Genomic DNA, 20,111 nt, shown 5'->3' on the forward strand with positions numbered 1-20,111 from the left:
GTTTTGGGCTTTACACTTACGCTGCGACACACAAAACAGTCAAATCTTTCAATGCTCTGTGAAAGGTCTCTCAATTTAAAATCACATCTTTAAGATTTTAGAAATCTTCTAGTGTGATCCAGGCTGAGGTGTGCCGACTGTGTTTAAGTGTTTGAAGTATTCAGAGAGAGGCTAATAAAGCTCAAGTTCATTTACCATTTACTCAACAGAGATGTGTTACTGTTAAATTTCTGTGCTTTGACACTGAATGCTACTCTCTTTTTTGACTCTTTTTATTAAGTTTCAGGTTATAAAGGTGAAAAATTCTAAATAAAGAATTCACTCACAAAAGAAAGCCCACGTGAGATAGATAAACAGGCAGTAAAAAGAGTGACTTCTAAAGAGAGAGTAAACATATTGATCCATCCATGACCAGATCTCTTTAACCTGGCAGAGCTCCCTACCTATGTGCTGCAGAAAAGAGGTGAAAGTTGCAAACGAGTGATTAAAGACTGACTGGATACCAGAAAGAGTCCTTGGAGCGAGAGCAGCAGGGAGAAAGAAAGAATTTAAAAAGGGTCAAAGCTGGGGTGTAAGTTCTTCTTTTTTCCTTTTTTTTCCATGAAAGGTTTGAAGTGTTGTAAATGGAAGACAAGGTCATGAGAGATTGTGAGCAGAGCTGACATGTTCTTTTTTAACAATAGTGTAAAAAGCTTTCTGAATGTCTTCAGCTTTAGCCTGTGTTTGGCGTTATTCTCACATTCTCCCAGAATGCTTTTTAAAATCTCTTTATGTTCTCCTCTGACCCTGACACCCTCCTCTCTGCAGGATGAAGTGGCGTGTGCGTTATCGCTCCAGGACAATCTGTCTGTCCTTGGCTTTCCTCACCATTTTCCTCCACCTCCTCCTGGCGTTTGTCTCTCTTCCCATTTACCACCAGCCCTGCGACCCCCCGCCGCCTCCAAGGACACACATCTTAAGGGACCTGGCACACTTCAACCACACCTCCGCAGGCTACAGTGGTCCAGCTGAGCCCCCGACGGATACCGCACGTGGAGATTCTTCCACTAAGGATGCCAATAAGGAAGCCAAAGGTCACATGCAAACACTTTCTGACATGGGATTAACTGGGAAGGAGAAAGGGAGGGATCCAAAGAACATGCCGGTCAATGTGGGACGTGATGATGGAGACAGAGAAGACACTGTGGAGTCTGGTCTGTTAAAGCTAGAGGCACTGTTTAGCCATCCTCTATACAACATACCCAGCCCTGCCATCCCTGAGGAGGACTTGCTGCTCAAAGTGAGGCCAAAGGTCATGGTCAGTGAGAAGAGCTCCCAGATGTGGTCAGTAGACAATGCAGTTTTTGTACCGAGCTTTCAAAACTGCAAACTTTTCTTCAACATCCATGGGCCTTTTCAAATATTCAGTTATTTACAAAATGTAAATATAACATTTTATACACCAGTAGAAAGCTCTGAATCTCAGGATTCTGACCAAGTTAACCATTCTAGGGTAGAACCACCACAGCCACCACAATGAATGCATTTGTCAGACAACAGACAGACGATAAAAGTGGCACAGCTCACAGTGCAAAAACAGTCCAAACAAAACATCAGAGCATGGACTGGTTTTGTATCATTTCAAATTTCCTATTGTTGCATTGTATTTGCTGTAATGAGGTTTTTTCCAGGCAGTTAAAAGCAATACTTTATTGAAAAAAGACTGCCAACCTCAATCCTCTGTGAAAATGCCACTTCTTTTCCTCATAAAACCTGGTGTAAAATCCTCATTCTGTCTTCTAGTGTTTTCAACTTTGAACATAAACTAGCTAAAGATTTATGCTTTGGTCCAGTTGAGTTTTCCAGCTAAAACCTCCCAGCGATGTTCATCTACAGACTTTGCCGCCATTATTGACGATATAGTATAGGGCTGTTTTCAAATTGGCCTACTGCATACTCCTGCTAAATGCAGTATGCAGTATATATTGTGCACTGGGTACTGCGTTTGACAGTAGTATGCAGTATGACTGCCAGTCGGATGTTATTGTGTATGCTTGGCCCGGTTTTGCTGGTTTCTGGTGTACAGAAGCATGTCATACCCTGGTCAGTTGCAAACAACGCTACAGTGTTTTCCATCCATTTACGTACAGAAAAAATCTGTGAAGTGTTTTTATTTGATTTTTCAGGATTTTTATAGCCGTTGTTTTTAGCTTAGCATGTATAGTGCAGTGAAAAGACACACTTGACAGCATCTTTCCGGCCTTTATGAGCTGTAACGACAAAACAAAAACAACAGTGACCTTATTACAACTTATTCTGCTATGTACATGTTAAAAAGGTAAAGAGAAAAGGTAATGGTACTTTCTGTAACTGTCAGCCACTCTGGTGAAAGTTTTGCTGTATTGTGGGTAACAGTAGTTGAAGCAGACTGGTCCGATGCATTCTGTGAAATTTTCCCAAATCAGTACGTCATCAGTACGGGTATTTTTTGCATACTGCAACTTTTGCATTTGTTCGCATACTGAATACTACATTTTGGGCAAATCAGTACGCACTGCTTGTATAGTAGACAAATTCAAAAATGGCCTAGGTCTGCAAAATTTGATTTTATGGCCATGACAGCCATAAATGTGTCTTTCATTTGTTGTTTTGTTGTTTCTCTTGTCCCTCTATTCTTCCTGCTTTTTTTTGCTCCCATTACCCCTCCTTCCAGCCTTTTCTAACCCCAGTGCAGCCTTATTATAATAGGGTCTTGATTATAATGGGCCACAACAGAGAGTACTATCTAGACCTGTCCTTTTATAAAGTGACTTGAGAGACCTTTGGTTATGAATTGGTGCAATACATGAAAAGATTGATCGATTAATTGGTTAGCTTCACGGTGGGACAGAAGATACAAGTTTTTTTTGTTGTTGTCGTTTAATGATTGTTTAATTGCAGCAATTAGCTGTGCTACAGCAAATTTGTTTTAGACATCATAAAAGTGCCTAGAATCATCCTTTTTTTTTTAAAGAATTATCTTTGGGCTTTGTATGCCTCTATTGACAGATGAGGACAGTGGACAGAATCAGAAACAGGGATGAGAGAGATGAGGAGAGACATGAGGGAAGGTGCCACAAGTCAGATTTCAACCCCAGGTACATGGGCATGCCTTAAACCACTAGGCCATCTGCACCAAATCTTTCTGTTTTTAAAAAATAATGAAAAGCTATTTTAATATACATAAATAAATGTGCAAGATATAAATGAATGAATAAATAAATAGATAAAAAAATAATCTAGAAGCTCTGACACTTGAGGGTAAATAACTGCGGAAGAAAAACAAATGGTCATCCTCTTTTTGTTCCTCCACTCTATTAAATGTAATGTCAATCCTACAGCAGCTTTTATTTTCAACACCAGCTTACTCAGGGAAGAACATAAACCTGCAAATATTTTGTGAACAAAGCTGTAAGCTGGACGTGCATGGAAAAGGGATTGTGTTATTCTGGTTTGTTTGCATTTTCCTTTGGAAGACAAATGCTCGTACAGAAGATGAAAGATTTTCAGCAGATGGGTCAGACTGCAGGAACATGATCTCCTGTTGTCAAAGATGGTCTGTAGTTGTTACTGTGTCAGCGATATATAGAGGTTGGGATGTCTTTCCAGCAAGCTCTGTCTCCTTTACACCATAAATGATCTGCATAACCACCTTTAGTGCCAATTTGACAACAATTTAATTTATTTTTAATCAAATAATTTAAAAATGAATCAGGGGTGGAAAGTAACTAATTACATTCACTCAAAGTACTGTAATGGAGTAGTTTTTGTGAGCACCTGTACTTTTTTGAGTAAGTTTTGTTATTGTACTTTTCCACCTCTGTTGACTACACATAGAGAAAATGATTCCTCATCACATCCCAAAACAGCTGTTGGACACAGAAAAAACAGAACATTTCAGAGTTGATTTTAACCCCCAAAGTGTAATTTCCGTTCCATTCTGAGTGAAATTTAGTTATTTGACAGTGTTTATTCACCAGTGTTAGTTCAACTCTGTAGATTCAATTGATCTAAGCTCCGCCCACTGCCATTACAAATCTCAGGGATGTGTGTCGGAGTTCCCCATCATGCCCTTGGGCAGAGTGTGTAGTTGTGTTTGGATGTTTCCTGTTGCACAGTGACCCCTGCTGGGGTTCCTTTGCTCATGTTTCTGGTGGATTGTTGTTTTTGATGTGAGACACATTTGCACCATGAGTGAAGTTGTCCACTAAATTATATTTACCACCTGTGACTTTAAGTACTTAAAGCATATTCTTCATCAGTATGTACTGCCTTAAAATGAAGTTGACTTTGCTTTATTCTTGCCTGATACTTTAGAATGTAACTGCAGCTCTGTCATATTGTAGAACAGTGGTTCTCAATGTGGGGGTCTGTCTCGAGACACTGAGAGAGGTTTGTCAGATGCCCGGTTGTGATTTATTTATATAAATGCATGTGTGTTGGATCAGTAGCATTGTTGCTAGCATCCTAGCTAACAGTTCCCTCATTATGGAGCTGAAGTGTGTCAAGCTGTTTTAATGTTAAAAGTATTTTTGCTACTTTTTAATGACTTTTCCCACCCAGCTTTGACACTACTATTTACCACTCATAAACTTTTGCACAGTTTGGACCAATTTTTGCCCCATTTTTAGCCACTTTTGCCACTTTACACATTTTGCCAAATTGTAACCCATTACCTTCACCTTTTACCACCAATTTTTGCTTATTTTAATACATTTTTGCCACTTAAAACCCATTTTTGTACATTTTAAACAACTTTTTTCTACCTATTTCTGCCACTTTCTGCCTATCGTCGCCTCTGCTGACCCACTATTGCCACTATTAGATAGATAGATAGATAGACAGATAGATAGATAGATAGATAGATAGATAGTCCTTTATTGTCATTGCATTGAAAAACACAACGAAATTACATTTGGCAGTCTCCTGTGTAGCAGCAAACATAGCGGTCCAAGTGGTGGTTAGAAATCCACAACCTCACGTCATCCATCCTGCTGGCAAGGGAGTGGGCACCCAGGAGAAAGATGCTCAGTACGACAGGTTTGTGTGGGGCTGCTCTTAGCCTAGCCTGCAGCCTGGCTTGTTTGCCCTGCTTTCGCCTTCTTGCACAGTGCTGTCTCTGCCTCCTCCCCACTGGCTGTAGGTGTTGTGCAGCTCCACGTCCTCCTCCTGTCAGTCTCTGAGCACCCTGTTCTCCAGATAATCTCCATCAGGAAAGATGTAAACTCTGTGGGCACGATGTCAGTTCTGGTGTAAGTGTAGGGCTTTGGTTTGCTGCTAGTGATGGAGTGTTGGGCTGCTGCATTTGTACTTGCAGCCCCATGATACCTCAGTAGGTAGCATTCAGTAGTCTCCTATTGATCAGGCAGTGTTACGTTGCAGTTACTGGCAGTTGTTGTTAGCTTTTAACCCTTAAAGCGCCAAAGCCACAAAACTGCAACAAGCAACATTGCTGAATTAAACAGGCTCCAGCTGCAAATATGGTGCCTAATGTTGTTACTACTTTACACCAGGAGATGGCAGACATGAGTAACTTCAATCCCAGTAGCATTTGTGGGTGTGTTTCCATTCAAAGTTTTGGAGAGAGAGAGAGTTTTGAAAGACCCACCCCCTGTCAAGGAGACAAGGAAGCGAGGGGTATTAACCCCTTTTCACTACTTTTTAATGCCCACTGTTGCCCTTTTTAACCATATTTCACTAATTATTATGACCACTTGTGCCAACCATTTTAATTCTGTTTTTAGATAAGGGATTTACATTTTTAAGACAGCTATTTACTACTGCTCAAATGAATAAAAAAATACATTTGTTGCTTTGATAAGAGTAGTTATTATTCAGGTTAAATATAAAATATAGTTATCACAGCTTAACTTCACAATGGACCACGATTTTGCTGACTTCCATGGGCCCCCAGTTTGGCTAGGCTCCAGAAAGCTCTCCCCTATATGCCCCCTTATGGACGGGCTTGACTGCACACAACTATTCTAGAATGTGCATGGCTGAGTTCAACCCACCTTTAGGTACGATGGGGTTCACAGCCTCTGGCAGCTTTATTTTTTGTGATTGCATTGTTTGCATCGTTTTTGTTTTTGATGTGAAACACATTTGCACCATGAGTGAAGTTATCCACTGAGTTATAGTTACTGCCTGTGACTTTAAGTGCTCCTAGACCCTTAGAGCATATTCTTCTTCAGTCTGCATTGCTGGACTGTTCTCATCTGTGTTCCCCAGCTGTAGAATGAGTTATTGAAGCACATTTGGTCTGCACAGTCCCTATCCACTAGAGTTTAAGGCCCAACAACCACCTGGTACTTAAGTGCTAAAGATGATGATGACAATGGCAATGATGTTGGCATTAAAGTCTCATGTTGGTGATGATAATAAAACTCTGCCTCCACACACCCTGTGCATTTTCTCTGAGCACCCTGAGTCAGATCTGACTTGGAGCATTTTATGGCACTGACTAATCTTGTTCCCCTGTTTCGCTTACTCTCAAATATACATCACTTTGGACAAAAGTATCTAGTAAATAAAACATCTTGTTAGACAAACATTACCCTCTGATTCATCTTTCTGTCATGGCATCCACTCTCTCTCCTCCTTCTCCTCAGGGTGAGTGCGGGTCAGGAGGGCTATGAGGACATCCAGTGGAACAGCAACAGTAACAGCCACCCCCCTTGGCTGCGCTTTCACCTGGGCATCTCCCGCTGGCAGCTGTACCCCCACCGAGACCCCAACATGGAGCTGCTGACACAGCAGCTCGCCACGCACCGTATCGTGAGTGCAGGTGTGACACTAAGCTGTTTTCATTCAGTGTCTTTGCGTTGTCCTTGTGTTTGTTTTACACCTTTACTCCAACAACGTCTGTTAGGAGCGTGCAGAGCCTCACAATGTAAAATCTCATAACACCTGACAGAAGAGGTGTTAGACAAGCAAAGGCGAGATGTTTTTCTGAGTAAAGGACAGAAGGATCTGAGTCAGAGCAGAAGGTGACTCAGTCCTGGATGAATAAATGTATGAAAGACAAGGAACAAAAGTGAGCCTATCAGAACAAAAAACTTGGGTTTTTTTTTTTTACCCAGTCCTGAACCTGTCATGGCCAAGGTGGGTGGGTTTCATGGAGGGGGAGGGCAGATGAATAGGAGGGGTGGTGTGATGGTGAGACACCTGAGGATACAGACTCTATAAATGTGGATGCTCTTTGAAGTTCTCCTGAAATGAAAGCGGCAGTGAAGCTTTGAAGAGTGATGGAGGCTCTGCAGAGGATAGACAGGAACCACTGCAGAAACTCCACAGTGATCGACGCAGAGTTATTTGGTTTGTTTTGGAGGTGTAGCATGGATAGGTTCTTTCAATGTGTGCTTTTATTGTAGCTTAATTTCAGTCTTAAAATGTGTGGTCTGGCTTTTAGATCATTTGAACAGCACCGTTGATCCAAATGACCATTTCCATATTGATTTACCTCACATCCACAACACACTCTCAGCAGATGACTGTTCACCATGAGTCTGCTTCTGCTTGAGGTTTTTGCTTGAAAAATGTGTCTTTTTTGAAATTTGACACTGTAAAGCCAGTTACACACCGCCACGCGGTAACTACCCTGAAAACCGCCTCCCTGCCGGAGGAGCCCCCCCCCGAAATGCCGTGCGTTTTTTAAAGCAGCTGCTGCCGTCGTGGTACGAGATGGTAATGACATAGAAGGACGTCGGTGAACGTCACAGCAGAGCCCGGCCACAAGTCCATCACAATCCCACCTCCCCAAAAACACGTTGAGTACCTCACAATCTCTGTATATTAACATGTATAATGTACTATAAAACAGAGGGAAAAATATGGTTCTATCATCAAATTAATTCCCCCTAGAAAATACGTTTCAATGGTTGGTTCCACAGTTTTTCTTCTAGTTGTCTTTGTACGACGGCAGGGCCGTGTTGTAGAGCTCAGGATATTCCGACACCAACATTATGAGCTCCTCCATTGTTTGCTTTGACCTGCGAAGCCTGCTGTATCCGGGTTCTCTCCCTCCTTCAATGTGATTGGCTGCTGCCAGGCGGCTGCTGCCAGAAAGTTCAACACGCTGAACTCTGATTGGCAGGACAAAATCTGTGCGCGTTCACGTGGGTGGCAACCGCTTCTGGGTCCTACTGCCGTGGTTAAAACCACTTCCCGTCTGCCGCCCTTCCCTCATTAAAATGACTGGAGGTGGTGAGTTGCTGCACGGCAGTGTGAAAAGTGCTTAACTTTTCATAATGTTGTTTAGTGGAAAAGAAGGGAAAAGGACCTAATTTGCATGCAAAGTCCTTGCAAAGCATCTAAAAACGTGTATTTCATTGTTATTTTTGTGTAACAGAGGCCTGTGTTATTAACAACCACATCAAAGTGCATTGAAGAAAACATTCCCAAGTATACAGAATTAAGTTTTAAAATCATGGAAAAAAACAGACACATGGTCAGTGTATTTTCTGGCAGATCCATTTCCTGGTTGAAACCAGACTCAAAAAACGGAAGAAGCTCTCATTATTCCGTTTCTGAAAATGGAAAAACAAGCCATTTTTCAATTTTCTAAATTCTGTTAACAAAAACAGAAAAACAAATAACATTTTAAAAAATGGGTCCAATTTGTTTTTTCCAATTACGATATTTTGTTTTCTTAATTTCATGAAATACTTGAGGAAAAGGATATCATGTGACCCACTGGGAAATGTGAGCTTTTCAAAATAAAAGCCTACATTTCATATTTAAAAGCACCGCTGTATCGAAAGAAGAAGCTGTGATTGGCTGTGAGAGCTGTGAGGCGATAATTAGGATCAGCTGGCTGTCAGCTGATCACAGCTGGCACATAACTTGTAGTATCTTCGGTCAATGTACAGTTGAATTAATAATGCATTGTTATAAAAATTCCAAAGGCACAATATTTGAGCACCACTGGTGAAGGAGTTTATATTCTCCCCATGTACGCATGGATTCTCTCAGGGTACGCCAGCTTCCTCCCTCCATCAAAGGCATGCTTGTCAGGCTAATTGGTGTGAGTGTTTCTGGTTGTAGGTCTTTGTATGCTCTGCGTAACCTTGCAAAGCAGATAGATTGTCTGTCTTCAGGAAAATCCATCTTGAAAAGCTCCAATCCACAACATTTGCACCGAACTGCCACTGCTCAGACCAGTCAGCATCACTTAAGAGAAAGAGGCAGTAGCTATGGGCAGGGTTTTGTTGTACTCAAAGCTGTTTGTAATGGCTGCCTCCAGTGATTACCTCAGATGTAGCTTTAGTAAAGCATCAGTTTTAGTAGAACTGGACCATGTTTCTGTATGAAATGAAGACTAAAAACAACACTTGAAGCCTTTCATGGTGTGACAGATGCCAACCTGCTTTGGCATGAGTTTGTGATTGTTACAGGGGGAAAGGGTTAGTTGTTGAGTGAGTGGTTGTGTACAATGGCCACGAGTGGAGTGATTTGATCAGACTTAGCCACGACAGTGGTTTTGTCAGAACTCAACAATATGTCTTTATTAAAACAAGGGCAGAGAACAACGCTGAAACCTTTTCATGGCAGAAAAGATGTTTTCGCTCTTCTCCAGGCCTGCTTTGGCATAGGTTTGTGAATGTTAAGGGTGGGGTTTGCTAGTGTATCCTAGCTGCTGTGGTAGCTATTAGCACTGATGTAGCTGTAGGAAAGTGACATTTAAATCGGGACTGGACCGCTTTTTGGCTAAGAGCAAAGAGCAACACCAAAAGTCCTGACCGGCCTTGGCATCAGTTTTTTTCACAGTGATGCTCCGTGATTAACAATCTACAGCAGCAGTAGCCTGTCAGCTTAAGAGAAGCACATGGTGCTTGATGTCATTTTGTCTTGTTGCTCTGATTGGTCCGTCATGAAAGTGACAGACAGAATGTTCCTCTAATCACCTTTGGGAGTTTTTGAAAAGTCCTGCCCTTCCCAAACGCTTTTTATGAGAGGTTTCCCACATTAATGTGAAATATATTCATGCAGTGGAGATATGACACTGTCTATCTGGAGTGTCAGGTTACGCCCTGTGATTGACTGGCAGCGAGGTCAGGGTGTACCCCGCCTCTCACGCAATGACAGCTAGGATAGTCTCCAGACCCCTGTGAACCCAAAACGGGATAAGCAGTGTAGAATAATGGACGGTTGGATTAGGTTGGTTATTTTTGGTGCCAATGTTCACTGTAAGACAACACTGATTTTGGCAGCTATTTTGAATTAAGACTTTAAATTTAAATTTCTTTTTTTGTTTTAGTCAACCTTCAGTCATTTCATTCTTGATAGTTTATTCTAGTTCTAGTCCATGAAAACTCATTTTAGTCTCATTTTAGTCCCCTTGGTGAAAAGGAAGCTTACTTTTTTGTCAGTTTTTATCACCAGCGGTCTGTTTTTACCCAGTCTTAGCTTTGTTGCTCATGGTAGAATGGTAGCAGGGAACATTTTCAGTCATATATTAAGTTGACAAAATTGACATTGATGCAAGATCGTGAAAAAGTTAAACCATAAAAATCTATCCATACATTTTCATGCTTGTATACTTGCCATCGTGGTCTTGCCACTGCAGGATCTTTAAGAACCAATCAATTCATAAGTATTGTCTGTTTCACATTAAGAAAAGCTGATCCAGTCAAGTGCTGCAATTGTTTAGATTTTTCAAAATCTATCCTCCAAATAGTTACTGTTTTGGGTTACATTTTGTGCCTTTTAATGGTTTTTTTTCCCGTATTATTTTTGTTTGGCTGCTTGTCATCTTTCATACCATCAGCAATTACACTTTATAATTCTACCGTAAACTGATGAGAAGGACTCCAGACAATTGCATTTCCCTTCGGGGATAAATAAAGTTATTGTATTGTATTGTATTGTATTGTATTGTATTTTATTGTATTGTATTGTATTGTATTGTATTGTATTGTACTGTATTGTGTTGTATTTTTTTTCTGAACTGTGCTGGTTGTTTTGGCAGCGACACAATTTCAAAACAAATTTAAAATCTCACTGAGGCTATTCAGGTAATAAACTAGGTAAAAAAAATGAATTGCAAGGTAACACCTGTTGGAATGAATGCAAGTCATACAATAATTCACCATAAAGGCAGATGATGTGTGTGTATTTGTGCTGTGTACAGTGTGTGTGTATCCCTGTGCCATTTCATGATGACGCACACTCTCACTGTTAGATCTGCTTCCTGTCAGTGTGTATGAGTGTGTGTGTGAGATCCGTTGCCCCGTTAATGGCCTTTGGGTTTAGTCATGGCTCTATGTGTTGCACTGTGTGTGTGTGTGCAGTATTGTATGATTTGTTGCTATGGAAACATTCTCCATGCTGTCTTTCAGTGCAGAAGTCTGGAGGGACTCAACTGAAGCTGGTGATGTCATTCCCCAACTACGGACAAGCCATGTTCAAACCCATGAAGTGAGCCCCACAGCTGCAAAATCCAACATATCACCAATGTTATAACGAATGTACATGAATCCAATCCTCTCAGTTACTTTCCTTTGCAATAATTGGTGCTGTGCTATGTTATGACGGGGATAATAGTGGGAGAAGCAAAGACTGGGATTTGAATTCATTCAGACATCTGGGTGATGTGCTGTTTGATTAAATATTGGGAGGGCTGATGTTTAATATTTCATAATCTTGAGTAAGAGAGGCTTTTCTTGATGTAGATTAATGTTTGTTTAATGCTCTGCAGTTTGACTTTACCTCTCCTTGGCAGGCAGGAGAGAGATGAAGAAACCAATTACAACCTCTACTACTTCTCCGACTTTGAGAGACACAATGCGGAAATCGCAGCTTTTCACCTGGACAGGTGCTACGTCAGATTTTAAACAACTTTATGTGTGCAAAAGCTGATAAAACAGCTACTTAATGAGCAGATGTTATGCATCCTCTCCTCTCCCTTTCCTTTCATTTTTCTCTGTCTGTCTCTTTCCCTGTCCGTCCTATTTGTCTCTGCCCTTGTATCGCCCTCTCCTCCACTCCCCCTGCAGGATTTTGGGCTACAGGAGAATCCCCCCGGTGGTGGGCAGGCTTGTGGATGTGGTCAAGGAGATCAAAGATGTCACCACTGACCGAAAGCTGGCCCGGACCTTTTTCAACTCTCCCGGTACACGTTCACACTTTCTGCATTATTCATTTATTCTGCTTAAAATGCTCATATTTGTGAACTGATTATGAATCTTTTTGAGTTGATTCCTCTTTTCTACTTTTTTTCCTGTCTCAACCTCTTTTATCCTAATTTCTCCTGCCCTCTCTCTCCTCTCTGTGCTCCTCTGGCTCCCCCTAGTGGGCAGTGTCTGTTTCTACGGTCAGTGCTCCTACTATTGTTCAACAGAGCATGCTGTATGCGGACGCCCCAGGGACCTGGAAGGGTCCTTGGCTGTCATGCTGCCTGATCTCTCTTTGGCGGCTCGCAGGACCTGGAGATCCCCTTGGAGACGCTCATACAGCAGGAGCAAGCTGGCGAAGTGTGTTGGAGCAGGAAACTTGTGTTATACTGCCTTTGTGAATGTGTGATTATATAAAGGGATGCCAAATATTTTATGCTATATTTCCATATTAGTATGACATATGTTATCAAAGTAAAACCAAATGAATTTGGGGAATTCAACAGCAGGTTTTCTATGCCGGACATAACTGAGAAGAAAAGGGCAGATTCCAGTGCATTTATGCTGCATGTTTCCAGTTTTAAACATTGCTGAATTGATTTATATAAAATATACAGGATAAAACAGATTTATGTTAAAGAAAACCTTACCTTGATTGGATTACTTAAATAAACTATATTGCCAAAAGTATTCGCTCACCTGCCTTGACTCACATATGAACTTAAGTGACATCCCATTCTCATCCATAGGGTTTAATATGATGTCAGTCCACCCTTTGCTCTTCTGGGAAGGCTTTCCACAAGGTTTAGGAGTGTGTTTATGGGAATTTTTGACCATTCTTCCAGAAGGGCATATGTGAGGTCACACACTGATGTTGGATGAAAAGACCTGGCTCTCAGTCTCTGCTTTAATTCAGGTGTTCTAGCAGGTTGAGGTCAGGGCTCTGTGCAGGCCAGTAAAGTTCATCCACACCAAACTCTCTCATCCATGTCTTTATGGACCTTCCTTTGTGCACTGGTGCACAGTCATGTTGGAACAGGAAGGGGCCATCCCCAAACTGTTCCTGCAAAGTTGGGAGCATGGAATTGTCCAGAATCTCTTGGTATGCTGAAGCATTCAGAGTTCCTTTCACTGGAACTAAGGGGCCAAGCCCAGCTCCTGAAAAACAACCTCAAACCATAATTCCCCCTCCATCAAACTTTACACTTGGCACAATGCAGTCAGACAAGTACCGTTCTCCTGGCAACCACCAAACCCAGACTCGTCCATCAAAATGCCAGATGGGGAGGCGTGATTCGTCACTGCAGAGAACGCGTCTCCACTGCTCTAGAGTCCAGTGGCGGCGTGCTTTACACCACTGCATCTGATGCTTTACATTGCACTTGGTGATATATGGCTTGGATGCAGCTGCTCAGCTATGGAAACCCATTCCATGAAGCTCTCTACCACTGTTCTTGAGCTAATCTGAAGTCCACATGAAGTTTGGAGGTCTGTAGCAATTGAATCTGCAGAAAGTTGGTGACCTCTGCGCACTATGCCCCACAGCATTTGCTGACCCCGCTCCGTCATTTTACGTGGCCTACCACTTCGTGGCTGAGTTGCTGTCATTACCAATCGCTTCCACTTTGTTATAATACCCCTGACAGTTGACTGTGGAATATTTAGGAGTAAAGAAATTTCACGACTGGACTTTTTGCACGGGTGGCCTCCTATCACAGTACCACGCTGAAATTCACTGAGCTCCTGAGAGCGACCCATTCTTTCACAAATGTTTGTAGAAACAGTCTGCATGCCTAGGTGCTTGATTTTTATATGCCTGTGGCCATGGAAATGATTGGATCACCTGATTTCAATTATTTGGATGGGTGAGTGAATACTTTTGGCAGTATTGTGTATGTTGGCTGTTTTAAAAATAAAACAGAAAGTTAATATCTTCTATTTCTTCATGACCGAATCATATTATGATGCAGCCTTAATTTAAAGCCTTATCCTTGTACTGTTTCTTGTTTAAGATATTTATACAAAAGTAAATGAGTGTTTTCTTTCTCAGATGGGAAACGGAACCAGACTATTGTTCGACTGTCAAAAAGACCGCACCGTACGACAAAGGCTCCAGACTGGTGGACTTCATGGATATGGTCATACTGGACTTCTTGATGAGTAGGTTTATAGTCATTTTGCTTTATTTTAAGAGGTCAAAATCAAAAGTAAAACTCTTTCAGTGTCATGGAAGGGTTAATTGTGGGACAGGTTTGGGTACTGCTGGGATGCCTGTTTATTTCCCCTTTAAACGGTGCCACATTTGTAAGGAACATGCATCTGTGGAATGAGCAGCAGAGCTGAGTATGTGGGTTGTGCCCATGAAAAATATGCCAGATCTTCTCTGCCAGTGTCAAACAGCTTATTCTGCTGATGCTATTTACTCTTGTTTTGAGCTTCTGGTCACCCAGCTGTTGATAATCAGGCACCTGATTAGCACATTATTCCAGTCTTTAGCGATGAGTCCAGATTCTGCCTACAGCAGTTGGATCACAGGGGTTAAAGAGGGGATCACACACAGAGAAAGCTATGCTGATTGAACATCAATTTTTAGGACAAGGCTTATTCTTCTTACCTGGGAAAATGCAAATCAAAAAGCAGGTACATCATATAGCATTATGCCACATTTTACTTCAAACCCACAATACCTTTGGGGGCAAAGACTAACTTTATAATCGATATGGGGTCTTTTGTTTACAACTGTTTTTTTCCCCTCTTAGTTCACTTTACTTTATGTATTTGCACATGATTAAAAAAATTAGATCAATACAATAAAGTTAAACTAAACTTCATGCGGGGGAGGTTAGCCTTTAACAAGCGTTGTTCTAGGCAGACATGTGATTTAGCTCAAAAAAAGAACAATAAAATGGTGATATATATCTACATGTCATTATGCATTTCAATCATATCTAATATCTGTTACATATTTTTGTCAAATTAATGCCCTCTCTGTTGCCTTGTAGCGCCACATTAGGTAATAACGCCCCATTATATAATAATGTAATAAATGTTCGATTCATCATGTAATAATGCCGCATTTTGTAAGCTACTAAGCGGTTAGGGTTAGGGCAAAGTAGTTGGGTAGGGCATACCTTGGAGCCCACACTAAGTCCTTTGGTTAGGGTTATTACATTATGTGGCGTTATAACATAATGTGGCACTACAAGGCAACAAAGAGGGCATTGATTTGACAAAAATATGCCTTTTGAATGATTATAATAGACGCTGTTTCTAAAGTAGTTGATTTAAAGATGGTCCTCTGTATTTAAATGTGTATTGATTAAATGAAGTCTAGTAAAAAGGAAGGTAAAGTGTTTAAATGCCCTGTATAATATGAATGTTTCTCTGTGGAAAATTCTAAAATTCTGAAAAGTGCTGGGCAGGTCTTGATTTAAGTTTAAATATACGTACATGCAAAATGTGTTTGCATTAAAAACTGTAGTTTGTATTTTCCGAAGAGAGGAGCAGATGAGTTGTGTCTTTTAGGAAAACAAATCAATCTCGATTTCTTTTTCTGGATTAAGAACATTCTATGTAAATAAATGGGACAAGTGGCTGCTAACACAGTATAACAGTACATGAGATAAGGATAAACTAACTGTAATAAAAATGAAAATGCCAAATTATTTTGCAGTGAAAAAACTACTCAAAATACCATTTGACTTCAATTTTTTCCCACTTATTTTGCATTATTTTAAAAATTTTCATCCACAAAGACTCCTCAGAATCTGATATTCTGAGCTTGAGTTACTTCAGTATTGTCTATACTTATTTTTGCCATTCATTTTGCATATTTCTTTTGTTTTTGTAAGAAAATATAATAAAAAATGATTCATTTATACTGAGAGAGTTTGTCCATTTAAAACAACACAAACATGGATGATAGCTCTTCCTTTGCTTTGCAAATGCAGCCTATCAAAATATTCATTTTAATTAAAATATTCATAATATGATAATATTCATGAGCAGCAATGAGACAAATCATCAGCAAATAACAAGGGTTATGCATTATTGCAGAATTTAGGCAGAGCATATACATCAGAAATACGAGAGGGCCAAGGATTTACCCCTGAGGCACCCCTGCAGTAGCTTGGCTCTATTTGAGTTTTCACCACTTACAGAAGCAAACTGTTCTCTGTCCTTTGGTAATCCACCAGAAAGTCATATTTCTGTGATTTTGCAATAATAATATTATGATCAACTGTGTTGAAAGCTTTTGATAAGTCCAAGAATAAGCCATGGGAGATTTTTTTTCATCATCTAAACCTGAAGAGATTTTATGAACAAGCTATGAAAACACAATTTACTTTTTTATTTTTTATTTTTAACAAAATCCCTATTGATGACTTTACAGTTTTAACCCTTAAATAAGCTACATTACTCTCTCAAAAACCTTAGAAAAATACTGTAAAACAGAAATATGCTACACCAGGGGCATCAAACTCAGTCACAGCAGGGTCCGGATTCTGGGTTTAGGTCTAACCTGAGGGACCTAACAGGGTCACCTTTTCAACCATAAACTGCCAACCTCATTTTCACCAGTAATAGAATATGAAAAAACTTTGCACTGATGATAAATCATTTGGAAATTCAAAAAAATAAAAATGATAATTTTAACCCCTTGAGGCCTGCTGTATCATATTTGATACATACTTTTATGATACCTCTATCTAATCAGTATGATCAATAAAGTACTGAAAAAAAATTCTGAATAAAATCTGGTAATGATAAAAATGCTCTCAAGTGGATTATCAGTTACCAAAAACACCTAATGTATCAAATGAGATACAAAAATATATATGTTAAATTGTATGGCTTTTTTCAGTAGAAAGTGAAATAAACATTTCAGTTCCAAAAAATGAGAATTTTCTGGCTATAATTGATGTATTCAGGTGTTAAAGGGTTAACGGTTCAAATCAGAGATAAAAATTCCAACTTATTAGTTCAGATCAGAACACGATATTAAAAATAGAAAAACAATGTTTTTGAAGAGCAAATATATGGGGAGAAAGCTGAAATCAAGCTTTTGAAAGGTCAAAATATGAGGACAAATTTGAAATCATGAGTTTAAAAGTTAAAATATGTCTTAAAATTTAAATTTGTGAGTTTGATTGGTCCAAATATGGGATTAAAAAGCCAAACTTAGAATTTGAAAATGTCAAAATATGAGCAAGAATTCAAAATGATGACTTCAAAAGTTAAAAATATGATTTAAATTCAAAATTGGGAGTGTTAAAGGTCAAAATATGATTTAAAAAGTAAACAATATTCATTCAAAATATCAAAATATGAGAAAAAAATTGAAATCATATTTTTAAAAGTCAAAATATAGGTCTAAAAAGCCAAAGTAATGGGTTGAAAAGGTCAAAATCTGACTTAAAATTTAAAATTGGGAATCTAAAAGATAAAAAATGTGATATATAAAGTCCAAATTCTGGGTTGAATAGGTCAAAGTATGAAATGAAAAGTCAAATAATAAGTTCGAGTTGTAATCTTGAGATGCAAAATTGAAAATATGAAATAAAACACCAATTTTTCAGATTTTTATGGCTTATGGATATTTTAAATAATCAAGTTGAAGTTTACATTTTTATACTGGAGGAAATCTGCAGACCTCATACTGGTGGGCCAGTCATAGCACAAATATGATATGATCTTGCGGGCCGGGTGTAATCGTTCCACGGGCTGGATTTGGCCCCCGGGCCTTGAGTTTGACACCCGTGCTTTACACTAATACACTAAACTACCACCTCACGTTAGACCTATTATTAATCCATCTTGAAAATCTGCAATTCATGTGTTCATTAATTTTATAAAAGCCCACTCCTGAAGAGAATCAGTTTACAAAATAGGCCCTTTAACTGCAGCTTTCTGACAAACAAATAAACAAACAGAACAAAAGAACAAGTTATGAATCTACTTCTCCCGCTTTACTGGTTGATTTTCCGGGATTTCTTGCACCCAATCGGTTCAGCGTTTACTGTATTTCTTGAAAATCGTTATCACCCTGCATAAATGTAAAACTATTACGTTTTAAAGCTTTTAAAACTTTCTTGACCTTCAGCAGCTTTACAGCGCAACCACAGGTTTACTGTGCGTTACCATGGCAACGGGCCGTCACCGTGGTTGTGCTGACAACTTCTCTCAACAGCCAGGTACGAAAGTCACACAAGTAAGTTTTCCTCCTCTCTTTGTTTAAGCTTACGTTGTTTTAAAGTATGTTTGACTGTAGGATTGTGTTTTAGTGCTTTTTTGTTTCTCTGTACGTATGACCCTCGGTGTTTTTAAGGACAGGTGCGATGGAATGCTCGACTTTGGTTTATGGAAGTGACGGAATTTAGTTTTTAGCCGTTCAGATAAGGTTAGCTTAATGAGGTTAACGCAGCCGACGTTTGCTAGCATAAATGCTGACTCACTGGCCTATGGGCTTTGCTAGCTCTTTGAAACTGTAATAAAGCAACCATAAGAAAGATGTAAGTTTTATATTGTCAGCAGTTTTGTATTCTTAACGTTCTTTCATACAACAAGGGTCTTCAGTTAAAACGAGACGAATCCGAGTATTGGTTACTCACAGACCAACCCTTGCATTATTGCCTGCAATATCTAGTACCAATATCTTGAACCATGGTGGGCAACTGGTGGCCCGGGGGCCGAATTTGGCCCTCATCCTCACTGTAATGCTGCCCTCAAGCTAGTTTCAAATATTCAGAAATTGTAAAAATTAGGGAAAAAATGTGATAAAATCTACCAAGAATATATGAAAGGTACAAGCATTTTGTACTGCAGGTGCAAAATTATTGTCTAAATCTAAATTATCAAAAATAGTGGTTTAAGTTTATATGTAAAAACAGCCCTGTTTGTAAGAACTTTTCCCAATAGGCTGCATCATATCTCATTATTTGCTCAACAAAGAAAAGTGGTTCTTACCTAAGCCTCTATTATGTCTGCTATGTTTACAGCAGGGGTTTTCAAAGTGTCGGAGAGTGAGCCTCCCCCAAGATGAAATTATTCATTCGGTGGACCCCCACCTCATAAAGATAAAGATTAAAAAAAAACATTAAACAACCACAATTTCAAACATTTATGTCTCATCTTTAAACATTTTTAACCCTAATATATTTTTGATATTTTGGTCTGCAAATGTCCTTAAACATCTGCCCTTCCCTCTTATTTAGTAGGAACTAAATGTTTTCATTTGTACGGTTGATGCAGGATTGCATAACAGCAGATCATCCTTGCTTTTGATCAGTGCAGGTGCACTAATCAGTGACCGAAATTCTTTTCACTTCCTGTTAAAAATTCTTCTGGTTTTGGTCACTAGACTTTTTGCTCAGTCTTAAGATGGCTCCAAGGTTTACACAGTCTTATGCTGTCATTAGCTTGTACAGCTTCGCAAATTAAACACTATGACTTCAGCATCATAGGGACCAATGCAGGAAAATCCTAACTTGAAAAGCTGACTCTTTAGCAGGGATACTCGACGCATGGCTCTGGAGCCATATGTGGCTCTTTTGTGATGATTTGTGGCTCTTGTATGTCTCAATTTGAAATATTATTTCAATATTATTATTTACCAGAAATCTTAAAAGTGGGAACTTTGACCTCAGAAATTATCCATTGCAAGTCAAATTGATCAGTTTGTTTCTCGCACTTATACAGTAGGTTTTAATGTTCAAACTTAATAGTCAACCTTTATTTCTTCTCTGTATATTTCCATTGCCATTATTTGCAATTTTGCCCCCCCCCCTTTTTTTTTTTTTTTACATTTTTTTGCCATTTTTAACCAATTACGGTTGGTTTTAGCCCATTTTTTGCCACTTTTATCCTGTTGTTGCCCTTTTTCATCAGTTTTAGCCACTTTTATCCTGTTGTTGCCCTTTTTCATCAGTTTTAGCCACTTTTATCCTGTTGTTGCCCTTTTTCATCAGTTTTAGCCACTTT

At 39.6% G+C, this 20,111-nt stretch overlaps 1 protein-coding gene across 1 annotated transcript; it reads left to right on the plus strand.

The window, feature by feature from the left end:
• Positions 1-808: 808 nt before the first annotated feature.
• Positions 809-18,501, plus strand: LOC121507791 (extracellular serine/threonine protein kinase FAM20C-like). Its single transcript, XM_041784130.1, has 9 exons — positions 809-1,323; positions 6,630-6,805; positions 11,358-11,436; positions 11,741-11,833; positions 12,015-12,130; positions 12,311-12,491; positions 14,182-14,338; positions 18,235-18,342; positions 18,460-18,501. Exons 1-9 carry the CDS (start codon positions 809-811, stop codon positions 18,499-18,501), a joined length of 1,467 nt encoding a protein of 488 aa, XP_041640064.1.
• The last annotated feature ends 1,610 nt before the right edge of the window (positions 18,502-20,111 follow it).

This window comes from Cheilinus undulatus, linkage group 4 (genome assembly GCF_018320785.1).
Source record: "Cheilinus undulatus linkage group 4, ASM1832078v1, whole genome shotgun sequence".
NCBI classification, from domain to species: domain Eukaryota; kingdom Metazoa; phylum Chordata; class Actinopteri; order Labriformes; family Labridae; genus Cheilinus; species Cheilinus undulatus.